The sequence below is a fragment of the Monodon monoceros genome, unplaced genomic scaffold (assembly GCF_005190385.1).
Source record: "Monodon monoceros isolate NGI ecotype Baffin Bay Population unplaced genomic scaffold, NGI_Narwhal_1 Super_Scaffold_22, whole genome shotgun sequence".
NCBI classification, from domain to species: Eukaryota; Metazoa; Chordata; class Mammalia; order Artiodactyla; family Monodontidae; genus Monodon; species Monodon monoceros.
This window is the reverse complement of record NW_021703779.1, coordinates 88,465,065-88,485,412: the sequence shown is the minus strand read 5'-3', so window position 1 is coordinate 88,485,412 and position 20,348 is coordinate 88,465,065. Positions and strand designations below refer to the sequence as shown.

The 20,348-nt window shown below is 39.2% G+C and overlaps 1 protein-coding gene across 1 annotated transcript in view; it reads right to left on the bottom strand.

The window, feature by feature from the left end:
• Positions 1-20,348, bottom strand: part of IL1RAPL2 (interleukin 1 receptor accessory protein like 2) — a 1,051,992-nt gene that overhangs the window by 520,482 nt on the left and 511,162 nt on the right. Inside the window, exon 2 of the mRNA XM_029240622.1 lies at positions 4,738-5,011. Within this exon, the coding sequence (XP_029096455.1) occupies positions 4,738-5,011 (274 nt within the window). The remainder of the gene's footprint in view (positions 1-4,737; positions 5,012-20,348) is intronic.

The window sequence follows — 20,348 nt, the reverse complement described above, 5'->3', positions numbered from 1 at the left end:
GGTAAATAGTCATGATAGTTTTGAACTTATGACTGATTCTCTACACTTGGCCATCGTCATCCCCAAACACACAGGTTTCTGCAGATATTCAATTATATTTAATCACTCTTTTCAAAATCTGTGAATTCAATTCAGGATTATAGGAATACACCTATCTTCATCCACAGCTTAAGTCACCCCTTGTTCCAAGTTGTTGAGAAAGTGATATGGGGGATTTTGTCAGATAAGATTACTCTCATCATTGTTATTCTACTAAGTGCCTCCACTGAAAAGATTTGAGTGGAAAGGGGAGTAGACAGTAATTCTTGGATTGGCACAGCTCTCAAAATATGACTCACTTCTCCACCATTCCTCTATCACTAACCCACCGACATGCTGAGAAATTCAAGTAATCATTCTTGAGACTGGCCAAAGAAAAACACAAAAATGAGTAACTGGCTACTGAAAGGTCACAAACAGTAAACCTTTCTTGCTGTGACTTAAATGGGTGGAGCATATTACTAAATATTTCATAACTGCATTTTTAACCACACTGAAATCCATAGAGCAACTTTTAATGAGGTCGATAAAGCATAGAAAAATCATTCCATAATTACCTTAAAATAGTATCAAATTTGGGATTTTAGGTGACATAGACATTGCCAAATTCAGAGCCTTTTTCACTATAGATGTCACTCTCTTGCCATTCTGAAAGAGATTGCTATATCTCTGAGTTGACAAAAGACAGTTGCATCCTTTAGAACAGTGATTCCCGAATATTTTTTCTCCTTACCAAGACACACATGAGGGATAATATTCAAAATTTCCCCCACCCCATCAGTCCCAATTGTTCCCTAAGACCTGCTGCACGAATAAAAGAGGTCGCCACCTATGCTTGCATCTAAGCCTCTGCTCAGTGGAATACCACTCTTTTCTCTTCTACTGATCTAGATGTGAGGTGAGAATTACTGACTTAGATGATATCTACAAAAAATACAAGTAAGGTCAATCTAATATATACTTGAAAGAGGGGGTCACCTATAGGAAAGGATTTCAGGGGCATTGGGAAATCCCCCTTGTGTATGAGGTATTACAAGGCTTTGTTTAAAAGCAAAATAGGCTGTCAGCTGAGCGGACCTAGAAGCAACAATTCTCCAGTAGCAAAGAGCACACCTAGCACCCAAATCTTGGTGTCTAATATCATTCTTCATTAAAAGGAATCAAGGGTCCTTGGGAAAATGTCTGATTCTAGGACTGGGGGCAGGGAATATATAAGATAAGCCTGGGGCTTCCCTGGTGGCGCAGTGGTTGAGAGTCCGCCTGCCGATGCAGGGGACACAGGTTCGTGCCCCGGTCCGGGAAGATCCCACGTGCCGCGGAGCGGCTGGGCCCGTGAGCCATGGCCGCTGAGCCTGCGCATCCGGAGCCTGTGCTACAGGACGGGAGAGACCACAACAGTGAGAGGCCCCTTTACCGCAAAAAAAATAAATAAATAAAAAGATAAGCCTGGAACATCTTAGAGTGCTGAAATATAAGAAAATACTAAACAAACAAACAGACAACAACATAAAACAATGAGGAGATTATGTCAGAGGGACAGATGTACAAACTGAAAGAGCTCCCAGTGGTCAAAGGTGGATAAATTTGACCCAGAAAATACAATTGCATTGGATTATTACCCAATGTATAATATAAATATCCATGAGTCCATCGTGATATAAATAAATGATTGAATAAATAAATAAGTGGGAGAAAAAACCAAATATCTCATGCAGAAGAATTCTAAATAATTTTATGTAGATACTTTGGTCTTAATGAAGTGGAGCATAACTATCACTCCTTATGCATGGACTGTGAATAACTACTTTCTTCCAAAGAGGACAATTTGAAAAGGGAGTGAAGAAAGAACAACTTTATAGTGGAGAAAGACAAATACTATCTTGAGCCAGCTGATCAATATCAACAATGGAAAAGCATACTGATACTCCACATCCTTGTTATGATGTGATGAAAATACTATTGTATCTCTGTGTTCTTTCTCCCCAAAACACATTACCCCAGTATAAACATGAAAAAAAAACCCACATAAATCTCAATTGAGGGACGTTCTACAAAATATCTGAATAGTACTACTCAAACTGTCAAGGTCATCAGAAACAAGGAGAGTCTGAGAAGCCACCACGGCCAAAAGGAGCTTAAGGAGACACGAAGATCAAATGCAAGGGAGGGGTATCCCAGATGGAATCCTGGAACAGAAAAAGGGCATTAAGGAAAATCTGAGGAAGGCTGAATAAAATGTGGACTTTAGTTAATAATGATGTATCACTATTGGTATATTAGTTGTAACAAGTGTATCACAGTCATGGAAAATGTTAATACTAGGGGAATATGGGTGTAGGGCATACAGGAACTTTCTGTACTATCTTTGCAATAATTCTGTAAATCTAAAACTGTTCTAAAATTTAGAAGTGTATTTAAAAGCAAATTGGGAGTTTTAATTGCAGCACTTTTTATAGGGACAAAAGCACTGGAAACAAAGTATATGCACATCAATAATGAAATGATTGACTAAATTGTGGTATCATAGACTATTAAACAACACCGAATATTATGTACTTAAAAGGATGAGTGAGCTCTCTATCAATTGACTTGTAAATATTTCCACTATGTATTTTTAATAAGGAGAGAAAATGCATGGAAATATGTAACTCTCTTTTTATCTTGTAAAACAGTGAGGAGAAATCCCCATGTAGATATGCTTGTATAATTAAAAGAATAAGGGGAAGGTATGCAAGGATACACACTATATTGTTAGCATTTCTCAGGGTAGGGGAATGGGTGAGAGGAGAGGAAGGAAGAAAGGAGAGATAGTCAGACTGGGGAAATAAGCAGGGCAGGGGAAGTAAGCAGTAATTAATTCAATAATTCATTATAAGTATAGCACCTGTATATAGTAGGCTGATGCTCTACAAATAAAATTTTAAATTTGTGAAAGCAAAACAAACAGAGCAAATGGAATAGGGGGAGGAAAAGAGATCTATTTTAGATTGGCAGGATTTAATGAGGGTGGGAAGGAAGAGGGTGTAAGCAGGGAGAGAGTAGCAGCACTGTAAAGAACAGAGTGTCAGACAGTGGAACCGAATTACACCCACTTCTCATTTCTGCCAAGAGCTGTCCAAGGAGGTGAAAATACTGATTATTGCTAAGGGTGTGATCAGAATGATTGCTATTTTTGCCAATATCCTGGGGCTTTTGCCCACCGCAAAGAGACTAAACTTGCTCCCCCAATACTTCCTCCCAATATACATACAAAAGTGATTCTTAGAGCATCAAGAAGGTTCTCTATTTATATACCACCTTGCTCTCCTGCCCTTTGAACAATGAGGCCACACCAGGGGCTTCCAAGTGCTTTTGATGAAGAGGTGACATAGCTTTGGCATCAGACAAAGTCCACAGGAAACATAAATGGAAGGGTCTGCATTTCCAAGAAGGTAAAATCAAACAGTAGAGTGCAGGTCCCTGGTGAGCAAGATCAGACACTTCTAAAATGGCAGTATTGAAGAGTGGTTTAAAGGTCACCTCAGCTACTTACTTCAACACCTAATGCAGTCTCTATCTGAGATTTGAGATCCTAGATCCTGACACTGGGATGGAGGGGGGAGGAAGGACATACTGTGGAATCACTGGGGATAAAACAGACTGCTTTTCACTGTAAACTTCTTGCAAGTAGGAACTGTGTCTGTGGTATCTTCCCAGAATAGTATATAGGAACACAGGATGACCATGTGCTTATAGGGTCCCATGTTGAATATTTAGATACAGTAGACTCAAATTCACATTGTAAATCCCATGAAGAATTTCACCAGAAGCATTTGAAGCTATTTTACATCAATAAGAAAGGAAAGACCCTGACCTAAATGATACTTTAGGTCATTTTCATAGCCAGATATGCAAAAACAATTATTAATACAGATCTTCCTGTACTAACAATTGGAGTTATGTCCCGATAAACCCATAGTAAACTGAAAATATCTTAAGTCAAAAATGCATTTAATACACCTAACCTACCGAACATCATAGCTTAGCCTAGCCTACCTTAAATGTGGTCAGAACACTTACATTAGCCTGCAGTTGGGCAAAATTATCTAATTCAAAGTCTATTTTATAATAAAGTATGCATATTTCATGTAACTGATTGAATACTGTACTAAAAGTGAAAAATGGAATGGTTGTATGGGGACAGAGTGATTTTAAGTGTATCAGTTGTTTACCTCATGATCGCTTGGCTGACTGGGAGCTGCAGCTTACTGCCTGCCACTGCCCAGCATTATGAGATAATATCATACCGCATACTGCTAGCCTGGAAAAAGTTCAAAATCCAAAGTGAGGTTTCTACTGAATGTGTGTCACTTTTGCACCATCGTAAAGTTGCAAAATTCTAAGTCCAACCATAATTAAGTCAGGGACCATCTATATAAGACCCTGGAGCAGGGGCGGAGTTGGGAAATAAATGAATCACAAAATTTTCTGAATTAAATGAGAATACATAGTAAATGGGAATCTTATTTTATCAAAATGTGATAAGAACTTGCTATATTGTTCCAATAAATAATTAGAATTGAATTTATTGAAGCTCCACATGCACTGCAGCCTTTCAAGAATATATCCACTGTATAACATGAGGCACACCCATACACACTCCAGTCCCAAAGCAAGACTACCACCCGTGACATTGAGCAGTTTTCACACAGCACTTACCTTAAAACACAAGTGTAGAATCCACTGTCTTGCGCCTCAGCTGAGTGAAACCATATTGAATCTTCCTCTTTGCTCATCCTGACCTCTGAAAAGATGATGGGCTCTTCCAAATCACCTTTGTTTTTGTACCACATCAGCCTGAGCCCAGTGCTCTGGGCCATGCTATAGTTGGTACGAATGTAACTGTAGAAAAGGGCACATTTCACTCGGACTGGTTCACCTGCCAAAGCCATATATGTCTTGAGATCCACTGACCAGTCAATGCAGCCATCCACTGAAAGAAAACCAGATTGGGCATGAGATGCAGTGAGCATTGTTGACAATAATGAGAAGAGCAACAATTATTGCCAACACGTACTGAGGACTTGCTATGAGCTAGACACTGAGTCACATGCTTTACATAGATTACCTCATTCAATCTTCCCAGTGATCCTATGAGATAGATCAGTATCCTCCTTAGACCTGAGCAAGCAGGATTCCTGCCCTAGCCCTGTGCCTTTGGGGTATTTCCAGTCCTCTGCAGTAAACTTTGGGTTGACTAGATCTTCCAAGGAGCTCCAGCACTCACGCCTATGGGGTTTTCCTGGGGCCCCACAGATAGATATCAATTCCAGTGGATCACTCCTGCCAGTCACGAGGCATCCACTTAATAGAATTTTGTGAGATTGGATGGCTACAATGACACTGACATGTTGATTTTTGGCGACTCAAATTGTTTATATAGACAGGAGCCCCACAAAACAAAGATTTCCTTAGGACCCATATAGAGCCTAGGAGCAGTCCTGAGATTGACCCTTCTATTATTCTTATGTTATAGATGAGAAAACTGAGACTCAGAAAAGTTCAGCAACTTTGCCTATGGACACAGAGCTAATAAGTGGTGGAAAACCAGTCTCTGATTCCCAAGACTCTGTTCTTAACCACTATCCTATACTGCCTCTGCCTGTAATTGTAACAGGAACCATTGTTTTATTTATTTGCCTTTGAGAAAGTAGATGCCTGGGTTGGAAGCAGTGGATACCTAAAATGATTATTTGCCATTATCTACATGCCAGTTTTCCATGGTATGACCTACTAAGAGCAGATATTTAATCACACTTCAGTTTCTTTTTATACCCTTAGATCTCCCTTGCTGCTCAGCTGGTGTGCGCTCATGGGAATATATTATATTAATGTCAAGTTTAATCAAATAATATTAGGTGGGTAAATCTACCATTAAAGAAGGACATAGGCAATAAATTCTCTTTTCCAGAAGGGTTGGAAATGAGACACTGTGGCTAATTTTATATGCTAATTTTATATGCTAATCAATACAATTAGCATAGTTATTCTACCTCCAATTGCTGATTTTCAAAGAATTTCATCAAATTGTGCTACATTATATTACTTGATTACCCTTTATAAAATAATCCTTTCATAAACTGTATAAACACTGTCATTTTAAAATTATATGTTTCACTTATCATTCTGTGAACTGATCTGCTTCCTTTTTTAGATGTTGAGAACTCTGCAACCCAGTGTGTTTATCTTTTAACCTCAGTTGACAGGAAGCTCAGAGCTAAATGCAATGCTCAAGTGAAATAACTATCTTACCTCAGGATTTTGCTTTCTCTACATAAGGGGTTCTTGACCTGGGGTTCAAGGACACCAAGGGGCAGAGTGCCTGGATAGACTTCAAGGTTGTGCCTATTTGCATAGCTATACTTTTCTGAAGAGATGTTCCACAGCTCTTTATCAGATCTTCAAAGGGGTCTATGGCCCAAGAAAGTTTTTGAACTCTGTGGTTTCTGATGTCTCTTTGTGACTTCATTTTTCACTGCCTTGCTGCATAGGAGCTTTTATTATAAGTTGCCTCAAATCCTCTTATAGTATGTGAAGTATTCATTAGAAATAAATCAATAACCAAATAAATAACTCATCCTAAATTTATAATGAAGGGCATTTGAACTTTGAGTACTCACAGGGCACCAGATTCATCACTATGAATTTTGATGACCATTGTGCACTGCTGAAGTCAAGAAGGTACATCTGAATTGGACTAAGTACGTACTGATATCTGGCTATCTCTTGGGGGGCTTTTTTATTCACTCCCAAGTATCAGTTGTTTACCTGTCATTTGTCATTCTCACAACTGTCAAGAACAGAGAGGGGGAAATCTGCATTCGTTAAACTTTCTGGGTCATGGTAAATTACTGATGATACATCTCTGTATTAAATGCAATTTTAATATTTATTGTTTTATCATCTTTAAATTAATTTTATATTATTCCTTTTTAAGGATTATTTGTGATACTGTTCCCATGCATTAACACAAGTGAGAGGAAACGGTTTTTTTTTGAGAATATATTTTTTCTCATAGCTTTATTTTAAAAGTTTGTTAATAGAAAATATGGGGATAAATTTTTTTTAAACTCCTTAATATTCCAGTTTTTGTTTTCTCCTAACCCTAAGATGCACAGCAAGTGTTTCTGAATTAACAAATTTGTCTTGGTGAAGTAGTTTCAAACCTCTATAACTACCTACTTGTTAGAAAAAGAAATCTGGAATTTTTTTTCATTTGCACACTAAATCCCCTTAGTTACTTCCTCTAAACAATCTGTTGCATAATCTACACCTGTACAATGTTTAACAGGCTGGTTTGTCCCATTAGTGACAGGACATGGCTGGTATAGAAAATAATCAAAAATCTGCTCCTGGGACACAACCATCATGTTCAAAGGCAGTTGAAGACATTAAACTGCCATTACAACTAGCTTTGTCATACGGAACTTGCGAGTACACTGAGAATTCATTTCCTTCTAAGTACTAGCTGAGCAAAATGTATTTGACTTAATAAATTTATGGTTCCTTTTCTTCTGTTCCCTTGCTTTAGGTAGCAGAGAGGGAGTCTTTAGTTATAAAGTAGTCAATCGACAGAGAATAGATATTCAATAATAAGGACAACAATTTCCAAACGTTATTCCTTTATTCTTTTCTCTTAGTATAGTCATACCTCAGTATCTGCAGGGGATTGGTTTCAGGAGCCCCATGGATATTAACACCTGTGAATGCTCAAGTCCCTTATATAAAATGACTTAGTAGTAGCATATAACCTACATATACCTTCTGATATACTTTAAATCATCTCTAGATTACTTATAATAGCTAATACAATGTAAATGTGATGTAGTTGTAAATGCAATGTAAAAGTTGCCAGTGTGCAGGAAATTCAAGTTTTTCTTTGTGGAACTTTCTGCAAATTTAAAAAATATTTTCCATCCACGGTTGGTTGAATCCAAGGATGTAGAACCTGCGAATATGGGCAGGGTTGGGGGCGACTGTACTCACAATACAGGTTACAATATAACATATCTCAAGAGACCTCAGGCGATTTTCCCAAAAAAAGTAGACAAAGTGTATGATCCATGAAGGCCCATCTGACACCGAATATTTTCCCATGCTGAACTTTACTCATGGGAAATCCATTCCCATGAGTAAAGGCCTTGTAGCCTTATATCTAGAGAGTATAGGACCACTACTAGATTCCAGCAAGGTGGTATGATTTGTTTTTAATGGATTGCTATTCCTAGGAAAACCAACAGAGAGAGAGGCAAGATGGGATGAAATACTACAATGTGGTGCATTTATCTTTAGACTTGGGACTGATGAAACAACTAAAAAGGGCCTACTGAGGTAAGAGGCCTGGAAACTCAGGTGGCAAGGGAACATGATGGGATTGAAACCTTGAGGTTAAGAGGGAAGGTTAAGAGAAAGCAAAGGGAAAGAGATATGGGAACATATGTATATAACTGATTCACTTTGTTATAAAGCAGAAACTAACACACCATTGTAAAGAAATTATACTCCAATAAAGATGCTAAAAAAAAGAGAGAAAGCATGAGAGGGTCACAAAAAGGCAGGAAGAGGAGAAGGCTCACATAAAACTCAATTTGCCAAGGGCCATTCCAGGGATCAAAGATGGTGCCATCAGGAGTCACCAGTAAAACTCACATTTCTGTCATGAGAAGGAGTTTGTAATACATGCCACATGTTCAGAGCCCTATGCACTTTGACACTCCACATATATTTGGCAAATAGGTGAATGAATAGATCTGTGATGCAGCTGACAAGGGAGCACGCTATGGCCAGGTTGGAGACATAGTGGAACTGAGTAGCCCACAGAGGAAGCGTACCTGCAAGCTTGACCTTATCAGCAAGGCCTCTCATTCACAGAGGGATCCAGCCCTATTCTGTTCACAACTCCAGTCGCACCTGTGTAGGTTTGCCCCTGAAAGACTCCTAAGAAAAGTGGTTTCTGGACAGATTGGCTTCTCCCACAGGTGGTTTGATAACTACGTTTCACTAACCAGCCACAAGTGTAAATAGAGGCACTGTAAGAAGGAAAATGGTTTTCCCCCCAAAAAACAGCAACGTTCTGCAGTTGGATTGAAATTTGCTACAGAACAAACCCATCAAAAGCATCACTGAATGCATGCCTGTCCTCTGCTTCACAATTTCTCAGTATGGCTATAAATATTCCCATCATTCCATTAAAAAATACCTATTTCTAAATTATCCATTCCCTGTTCACTCTTGAGTCTTGTTATGAACAGCAATTCAAGTATTTAAAGAACAATTGTGTTTCTCTAGATGCTCATCTCTGTTCCCTTGATTTAGGTTTCTGTAAGGCTTAAAATCATTACTCTTAGTTTGGTCTTGTTGGTAGAAATGCTTTGATATCTGAGCTATACAAAACAATTACAATGCAGCAAAGAAAGCCACTTCTTTAAAACATAGGTCTCTATTTTAATCATTTTCATTTCAAACTGCAAAACAAGTATATGCTTAAGGAGTTTGACATGAAGATTCAAAAAAAAAAGGAGCATATGAAACATATAAAGGGACATGCCAATGTCCACGCAATTTATTTTACCAAGAGGAGAGTCCTAGGGGTAAAACTAATGCAGTATCCTGGAAAGTGCCCTGGGTGACCAAAGCAAACCTATTTAGCCTGCTTATAGACAAGCCTCGGCTTCCTCCTCAATGCATCTGGAAAAGCAAATCCTGTCACACCTACCTGCTGTGAAAACAAAGTCCTGAGAAAAGTTTTTAATCCCTAGAAGAGGATAAGATGTTATTATCAACAACAACAATTATATTATTTTAGAAAAAAAAGAACATTGCATGCAGTAAAATTACAAGCTCTAATGGCTATGTACATTACAGTTTTTATTGGGGGATAGGATATATAGGTATGCATAGGATTGCCAATTTTGGATGCCCCAAACTGGGAAATCTCTTTAGGTAAAATGGCTAATTAGCATATGAAAATATGCAATCTCCAGATATCTTGATAATGTTCACTACAACTTAAGTCCTTTGCCTGAGATGTACATCCAATATTAGTTTATTATATGTTCTTGATTAATAAATTGATTTGTTAAACCAGGTGTTTTCTGGTAACTATGTCAGCTGTATATATCCATTCTTTTTTTTTTTTTGCTTTTTAAAAAATCAGGTTTACTGAGATATATTTTACATACAATGAAATCCATCCTCCTTAGCTGTACTGTCCTATGAGTTTTTTTTTTTACATCTTTATTGGAGTATAATTGCTTTACAATGGTGTGTTGGTTTCTGCTTTATAACAAAGTGAATCAGTTATACATATACATATGTTCCCATATCTCTTGCCTCTTGCATCTCCCTCCCTCCCACCCTCCCTATCCCACCCTTCCAGGCGGTCACAAAGCACCGAGCTGATCTCCTTGTGCTATGCGGCTGCACACAGACCTCCTAGAGAATGGACTTGAGGATATGGGGAGCGGGAAGGGTAAGCTGTGACAAAGCGAGAGAGAGGCATGGACATATATACACTGCCAAACGTAAGGTAGATAGCTAGTGGGAAGCAGCCGCATATCCCATTCATTTTTATGGCCAGCTCTCCTGTTTGTGAATCAACGGGGCAATTGTTGGGGGCAATTCATCAAAATACCACTAGAGGGCGGGCTGCCCAAGTTTTTGTTTAGCACGGTAGATTTTCCCCACCTAATTTCTAAAAATAAGGATTTGCTATCTGCCAATCACTGGTTGTGAGGAGGGATCACAGCAACCTCTGGGAATGCGCCCTTGGGGGTGGGTAATAGAGGGAGCCAAAAGTTGAGCATGTAGCTAAGATCTTGCTCAAATTGGATGACCAGGTTACATATGCCAGGTAAATGACCCAGCTTAGAAAGGTGCAACAGCAGCTACTGGCATTCATTGAGCCCTCAGTACAAAACAGGTAGGTACTGTGACAGGAGCTTTGCATGTAGTTTTCTCATTTCATTATCATGTCAACTCCGGGAGGTAGGGACTCTTGCTCTTCTAATTTTACTGAGGAGAAAAGAAAAGCTCAGAGACTTTAAGTGACTTGCTCAAGATCACTCAGGTTGTGATGGCAGAATTTGGACCCCACTGCAGGTGAGTTAAACTCCAGAACCTACGTTCTTAACCACTGTGTGTTCTATATACTGCCTCCTATACTCCTCATCCCAGTCCATGAGACATTAAAATATTAAAATTTGCTTGGTGCTAATCCAAATTGTCATATGTATTCCAAATAGCACATGCCTGTTCAGTAGAGCGGACCTTTCCAGCTGAGTAATAGTCTGTCCCTAAATAATAACCACTGTGGGAATAATAACCATCAAATAATGTATGCCAATTATTTACCTCTGAATTATACAGTTTTTACAGAGTAATGAATTATTAATAATTGTGTACTTGATTTAACCTCTGAAGATCAGTCCTAAAACTTGGATAAATTTTATCTGACCCATATTGACTCATTTAAAATTACATATCTAAGGATGATCACCCAATTCCTAACATTACAGCCTAGAAATAGAGTTCTATGTTTAATATGTTTGTACTTATTATGTATTATGCCTATTGAATACATTACTCTCCTTATTTCTAATATTTTAATGTGGGAGTTGTACACCCTCTGTTTCTCTCTCAGCTCTCCTTCAAACACATGCCTAAAGACAAAATTCTTTTTATTTATATGCATCACAGTGTACGCCGTCTGCCTCTAGTGGGCAGCCTCCGAGCACAAAAAGTCAAACTCCCTAAGAAGTGAGTGGCCTGTGACCCAGCTGCTGGACATATGCCTTCATGCCCCCAGCCTGGAAATATGGACAGAGTTGTTTCGTCATTTTTAAAATAAAGTTCTGACAGTGGGAAAATTTTCTTGATTTTTAAAATTTCATCCGCACATCCGTATCTATCAATAGAGAAAATATCCCCCACTCCAGCTCTATAAATACAATGAATGATTATTGCTTCAGATTTTAAAAAGCATTTTTACATTTTTTATGGATTGGATTATACGCTTTCCTTTCACTCTTTTACCCCCCACTATTCGTCAATGGGAAAGTTCTGCCTAAATGAAGTCCTTCATCTCATTTCAACCCAGTTATCACACTTAATAATGGGCTGGCAACCATCTTCCTTACCCTTTCATTACAGAATCTGTACTATGCTTTGTCAAGATCATTCCTTCAATCTTTATCCGACAAATGAGAGCCTCAATTATGTTCTGGAGGTGTGGCCACGTGAGGTATTACAACCAACTCTTCAACTCCTGATTACCTCAGGCCTGATAAGCCTCCTTGGGTATTACCCACTAGCCTGAAGCTCTTCTCAAATGCACTGATGTTAATTTGAAGGCTGCAGCTGCAAATGTGTCTGTGGGAGACAGGATATCAGCACTGCCCACCAACCCCTCTATCCGACTTTCTGCTACTCTCTCAAATCCAGGATGCTTGCCAGTGAGCTTATCTCCAATGCCAAATCTTCTCTGTCTCTCATGTTCAGTCATCCAAGCCAAAAATTTTGGAAGCCATCCCTGAATCTTGTTTTCCATTCCAGTCTGTTCTTTAAACTGCTACCAAGGTGATGTTTCTGATGTACAAGACCATGTCCCTTTACCACTCAAAACCTGCAGTGGCTCCTGGTACACAAAACCCTAAGCCTAGCTCCCCGTCACACCAGCGACTGCCTGTCTTTCCTGTCCCCAGCCACAGCTCTTCACACACCATACCCTTCAGTAAATACTCACCACTCCCCGACATGTCATTCACTTCTCTGCCATTGTTCTCTGGTTCCTTCCACTTTGCCTCTGTGCCTATCGATTGAGATTCTACTTATCTTCCAAGACAGCTTCAAATGCCACGTCGTCCAAAAAACTGCACTTCACTGCCCTGTGTGAATTCTTTCCCCTGCAGTGCTCTGACCATATGTTTGTCTACAGATCTCCTTCCCAGTTAGATGGGTGCCTCATTTCCTTTGTATCTCTAGGACAAGGCCCAGTGCATTGTACATAGTAGGTACTCATTAAATCTTTATGGGATCAAATTGTGTGGGGATTTTCCCCCCCAAAATTCACTAATAATCAGAAGTTGTTTGCATTTGTCGACCTTAAGATTCCTCCTACTTCTTCCCACCAGAGCAGGGATGCATCCAAACTCTGATAGGAATTCTAGGAGCCAGGTTCCAAGGTACAAAATGTGTTCACAATAACAAATGATTGCTACTTTCCCATTAGCTAGCATCACAACAAACAGGAATCACAAAATAAACTCACTGCCATATCCCTGCTCCAGAACTCATGATTCTATGGTAAGTCGATCAAAATCACCAAGTCTATCACCCAAGCCCTTTCAAATCAGGCCTCACCCTATCAAAATGGCTGCCTATCACTTTCCAAGAGAAATGTTCTTGAAGCGGGCCTCCTCCCTCACAGAGCTACCCTAGCCCTCCTTGTTAGGAAGCAGTTATGTTGTGGGCCCTTGCCCATTCAACTCTTTCCTGTCTCCACCCTCATACCACTTCTCCCACTTTCCATGCCTCTCCCAAACCAAATCTTAGTCAAGTCCTGAGCTTAATTTACCTAGGTGTCAAGTTAGAAATGGCAGCTTGGTTTTCCAACCATATTGACTAGCACATTAGTCAAGGTCAGAGACTTCTCATGTTTTTTTTTTTTTTTTGGTTTGTTTTTTTCTTTTTTTCTTTTCATCTCTCCTCAAACACCTCCCAGACCAGACATTTAGTAGGTCTTACTAAATATAGGTTGATATATCCTCATCTCATGAGACTTCGCTTAATTAAGTACTATTAGAGTGAACTGCTTTGGTTAATTCATTTTTGCATTAGCTGAAGTTTAACCTTTGGACTGTTGAAGATCTTTTTCTGAAAAGTCCGAATCCATTTTTTTGCCTAAGTAGAGAATCGTGATGAGAATAAAATTTTCTGGATTGACTAAGGATTTGTCAGGTCCTTAGGGTCATCACCCTAGATCTTGATGTCAAGACAGTATAAGAATAGAGCCTGGCGGTGTGAAAAGAGCATAGAGCTAGCTGGGGATCTGAAACCCTGGGTTTACATTCCACCTCTGCCTCCTCAAGGAGATACGTGACTTTGGGAAGTCAGTTTCTACTCCCAAAAGAAAGGAAGACATTAAACTAGACAAGTTCTAACCCAGCACCAAGAAAACAGATTATATGATGGTGGCTGAGGTCTTTGGTCAAGAAGACCAGCTGCATATGTGCTAAATTGGAAAATCTCTCCGTGGCAATCTTCATTTTTTCTCTTAATTTCAAAGTTACACAGAAATAAAAAGAGTACTATTACAAACTCCCATGATCTCAGCATCCAAAGTTAATAATGTTAACTTTTTTCCAATTTGCTTTCAGTAGCTTTGTTTTATTAAAGAAATAAAGCATTGCAGATATAGCTAATGTCCCCTTTTAACCACCATACACAGTCCCATCCTTATCTCAAACCCCTGCCTGGATGTAACCACTATTCTTTCCAACTTTTAGACTCTTACATACATAGGTGGATACCCTGAAGAAAAAATATTGTAGGGATTAAAAGTTTATCTTACAATAGGGAGCAGAGGTGGGAATAAAAGCCAGTTAATGGAGGGCTCTTTTGAGGTGGGTTCTAGTCAACTGAGGTCTAAGAGAGTATACTTACAGCTGCGCACACAACCCACACATGTGCCACCTGCACCTCTAACACACAGAGCCTGAGTGGGGACCAACCTCAGAGTCTACAGGGGTTTTCTGCCTGAAGTTAGTTGTTTCCACACCATGTGTGGCCACACAGATTTCAGGATGAGATCTCTGGTCCTGTTGGAGTTCTGCTCTGTTGTGGGGAGAGTTCTGATTCACGGCAGAGACACAACTGTTACTCATCAAATAGCCAGGCTCTAGAAGTTAGAGGCATGAGGCAGGGTCCACATCATATGTTCTACACTCGGCTGCCTCTATTTTAAATCAAATTCTGGGTCAACTAGGATATACAGACTCCAAATAAGTGCCCAATAGGGTTTACTCTTATTCTTTAGATAACTTATTTCCCTCTCCATTTCTAAGTTTAGCACACCATTAAGCTACCATAAACCCCTCCTCTTTTTTTTTCACATCTTTATTGGAGTATAATTGCTTTACAATGGTGTGTTAGTTTCTGCTGTATCACAAAGTGAATCAGCTATACACATACATATATCCCCATATCTCCTCCCTCTTGCGTTTCCCTCCCACCCTCCCTATCCCACCCCTCTAGGTGGTCACCAAGCACCGAGCTAATCTCCCTGTGCTCTGTGGCTGCTTCCCACTAGCTATCTATTTTACATTTGGTAGTGTATATATGCCCATGCCACTCTGTCACTGCATCCCAGCTTACCCTTCCCCCTCCCCATGTCCTCAAGTCCATTTTCTACGTCTGCGTCTTTACTCCTGTCCCGCCCCCAGGTTCTTCAGAACTTTTTTTTTTTTTTTAGATTCCATATATATGTGTTAGCATACGGTATTTGTTTTTCTCTTTCTGACTTACTTTACTCTTCATGACAGACTCTAGGTCCATCCACCTCACTACAGAAAACTCAATTTCTAAACCCCTCCTCTTAACAAACAGTGGAAGCCCTCTCCAGGCTCTGACTATCAGGGGACTGTGAAGATTAAATACATTAATGTACTTCAAGTCCTTAGAACTAGAACAAACGGTGCCTTGCACACATACAATGATCAGTAAATATTTCCTTTACTACCTCAACTACTACTATTTCTTCTTTTAATTATATATCTATTTTTTAAATTATTCTATTGTACTTCTCAAGTCTTTACATACAACAATATGCATTATTTCAATGAAAATTGTCTTTTACACCATCTTTATATTAAAGTTAGGCCATTAAAATGTTTTATAATTAAATTATTTTTTCAAATTTGGGGCATAGGTAAGTCATATTACTTATAAATTTCATTTCAGGACAGTAAAGGGCCATTAAGTAATATTTTAGCATGATATATATGTTTCAATATTAACTGTATATAATAGTATAGAGTAATATGTGTGTATCACTCTACACTATTATAATATGTATACTTGCTATATATAACAATATTATATTATTGAAGACTGCATATATTTATATGTATATATTATATATACATTTACTCTATTACAGATTGCTTATCATAGTTTATAAATTTGCATATATTTATATGTGTTTATTTTAAGTTTATGTAGTTATATAATGTGTATTTATAATATAAAATAAATTGTAACTAAATATATATAATTATATTTATATGTTTACTATAATAGGTTGAATCATATGAAATTGCTGTTTAAGTCAAAAAGATCAAATACTGGGACTTCCCTGGTGGTGCAGTGGTTAAGAATCCGCCTGCCAATGCAGGGGACACGGGTTCGAGCCCTGGTCCGGGAAGATCCCACATGCCGCGGAGCAACTAAGCCCGTGCGCCACAACTACTGAGCCTGCACTCTAGAGCCCATGTGCCACAACTATTGAAGCCTGCGTGCCTAGAGCTCGTGCTCTGCAATAAGAGAAGCCACCGCAATGAGAAGCCCGTGCACAGCAACAAAGAGTAGCCCCCGCTCACTGCAACTAGAGAAAGCTTGCACGCAGCAACAAAGATCCAATGCAGCCAAAAATAAATAAATAAATTTATTTAAAAAGACCAAATATTGACAACTTCATGTGATTCATCCTAATATATATCTTATATAAGATGTCATAAATTCAAATAAACGTTTGTTATATAAAATTGCAACTGTCCTCAAAAGGGAGAGTAGAACCAGATAGAGTTGAGAACTACTCTGTTAGTTGGTTAATATTGTTATTATTTGTCATTACAAACTGGTCCATGCTAGGGCCCTTCAGATAGTTCATAAAATCAGCAGAGCTTCTTTTAACTCCAGGCCTTTGCAATGTCTGTGCCCTCTGCCTAGTACACTGTTCCCTCAGACATCCACATGGCTCACTGGCTACCAACCTCCTTCACTTATCTGTTCAAATAATTTTGGGGTGAGGAGAATTTACTGATTCCAGGATTGATCAGACAAAGGAATGTGTAGCTTGATAACCTCCTCCAACTCACTTCATCTCCAGAAGAACCTTCCAGATCCTGAGCATTTCCTTTCCTTCCCCCATCTCCCAAGTGCATCTGATCCCTATCCACTTGCAAAAGAGTTTGTGGTCTGTACTGTGAACCCCCGCGTCCCCCAGGTAGGTGTCCAGGAAAGGAGGAAGGGTGGTAATGGAAGGGGGAAGCAGTTTTTCCTCTCTGTCTCTACCCAGTTGTTCCCCCCACCCCCAGTCTGGTCCTCCAATCCACCTCTGTGGCTGGGGGCAGTGGCAGCCTTGGGGCACCTGGAAGTGCCCATTTGTGGGTTAGTCCACATGGCCTTGAGAAGGAAATGTCCATGGCTTTGGTTCCATGGAGTGCCACTCCTCAGTGACTACAAGAGGATAGCACTTTCTGGGGAGAGATGCAGAGGGGCACTGTGAGCTGAGGGGACACTGGCAGGGTGTCAAAACCGGTGCCTGCACTCCATGTGACTGGGAGGTACTTTGCAGTGCAGGTATTTACCTATAGCATTGATATGGCCTAGATGGTGCTCAAGGAGGTGCCACCCACTGTGGAGCTGGCCCTGCCTTCCCTGCCAGGGAAATAGCCAAGCTCAAAGGATTTTCTGGGTTCCTGGGTATAGACTGTACCTGCAAAGTGTTAGCACCATTATCATAGTTTCAGTACCTAGGATGCTGGTCTTTGCCTCCCAGAAATGGGTATGGTTACAGGACATCCCACAATGTTGCTATATGCATTTAGGTTAACATTAGAGGATTAATATATGTCTCAGTGTACGGGTACTGATTGTCCCCAGGGTAAAAGGGGCATAATTATTGCATATCCATAATATTATTATTTATAATTCTACAATATTATAATGTTATAACATTAGCCAGGACGCACCACCAGGGAGGCTTGTGTTATGCTTTACTTGCTGTTAACTGGGGATAATTACTGTGCATTATTATTATTTGTGTTTACATTATTGTAAATTACTTATATTATTTAATTATTTTACCTTTATAATACCCATTATTATAATTACAGTCATAATTAAATGATTATATCATTAGTCATTATAATGATTAATAGTAATAGTAATACAATCACGATTGTATTACTATGTATACCATAATTGTATTAAGTATTACAAGTATTATAGTAAGTGTAACACAGGTTAATAATTTAGTAATAAATATAATTAGTAATAAATTAATTCTGTACTGCTAAGAAACCCTGCTGTTCCATATTGCTAAGAAACCTTTTATCTCATCAGAATCAGGATAACTGAGGTACAGCATTAATGCAGTTACTTGCATTATTGTGATATTTTTAAAACACTATAGTAACTACCACTCCTGGTAATGCTGGTGTGGTATTTTCTTCTCTGGGAAATGGCATAATTATATCATGTGGTTAATGTTGTTATTGCTGTTGTTGTTGTTTTTATTATCACTAATGTTATTTTATCATATATCCTAATGATGGACACCAATATACAAATAATGGCATTATCTGTTCCTGTCTGTGAAATGGAAATGATTTTGGAATATTGATAATTTACATTCTATTGATATTATAGTCATAATTAATACCACTACTGAGAATCTTGGCATGCATCTGTAAAATGGACATAATTTTGAGGCATCATTGATACTGATATTATTTGCATTTACATTAGTGCTAGAGTCACAATTACTATTAGGAATGAGTATTTCTTGTAAATTATGGAGAAATTCACACCTCAGAGGGTTTTTGTCAGACTTAAATGACTTTGAACTTGGTACACAGTAGTAAGGATAATAATATTATTAATAGGAGAGTTTAACTCCTTACTGTGTATCAGGTACTGCTTTAAGCACTTTACATGCATTGACTCATTTAGTTGTCACAACAACCTTATAAGTAAGATAGGTATTATAGATATGCCCAGTTTACATCTGTGCAAACTGGGACTCAGAGAGGTTAAATGTCTTGCCTGAGATTCCACAGCCAGTTTGAGTCCATGTTCCATTCTTTTAACCACTACTACTCTCTTGGGTATTAATGGGAATAATTATCATATGTAACTAATAATTTTAGGCAAGTTATAATCTTATTATTATGATGTATCAGACAAGAATGAGGATTTCTTTCTTTTTCATCATAAAATGGTCACAGGCACAGGCAGTGGCTAGTGTTGGAGGTTCTAATGTTGCGGATCCAGGCAAGGGTGGGATGACCAGTATAAAGAGGGGCTGAATCTCTCCCTCCTGATGTTGTCAGGAGACTCACTTAAAGTAGCTCAAGCCAAAAGTACCTGGTAGAATGTTGGTGCACAATAAATGCTTCTCAAAAATTTGTTACTCCTTCATTATAGCCCTTAGCTCCTAGTAGCCCAGGTAAAAAGCGTGAGCCAATTTTAAAAAGGAGAAATGCAAAGGAAAGATATTATTCCCAGTGCTCAGTCAGTGAGTGTTCTTTTCTCTCTCCATCTGTGGCAGCCCCCCTCTCTACTTTATCCACCTGCCCTGCCCTCCCTGCCTAAAGGAAAACTCATCATGTCAACAGTCTATTGTTCATGGCTGTTTATGTAGCTAGTATTTGACATCACACAGTGGTACAAGGCTTCTAGGCTGCATGTGTCCGATATGTACTTGGATAAGGCCCAGATCAATTGATGTAGCCTGGAAGACTATGGAGGGAATGGAATGAGTCTCCACTCCCTGGGGCGCTGAAGGGATGAATGATGATGATGTCTGGGTGAATGAGGAATTGAGAGAAGGAAGAGGGGAGATTTGTTAATGGATAGAGGTTTGTCAGCAAGAGTTCCCTCTAGGAGTGGTGGGAGGTTGAATGTGAGACCAATAGGATTGGTTAGAAGTCTGCTTAAGAAGCAGTCAGAACCCCAGGTACACCACCCCAACATCAGTTCCACACACTAGTAGAAGGCTGGATAAAAGATCTCTAGAGGGTAAAACAGAAAGGGTGTGATTTACATGGGCATACCTACCCACACCAGGCCACGGTTTCCTGTTAATCATTATTTATCTGCCACTGAGCTTGGGCATTTTACAGAAACTTTGAAAGTAACAAAGCCCAGACTGCCAGGGTTTGGACCATTGGGACAAAGAGCCCCAGATTCAGAACCCCTTTCCTCCACCAGACCATGGAGGCCTGACCACTTATTTCCCCTCCTGCATGACCCCTGGAAAACCAGAGTTA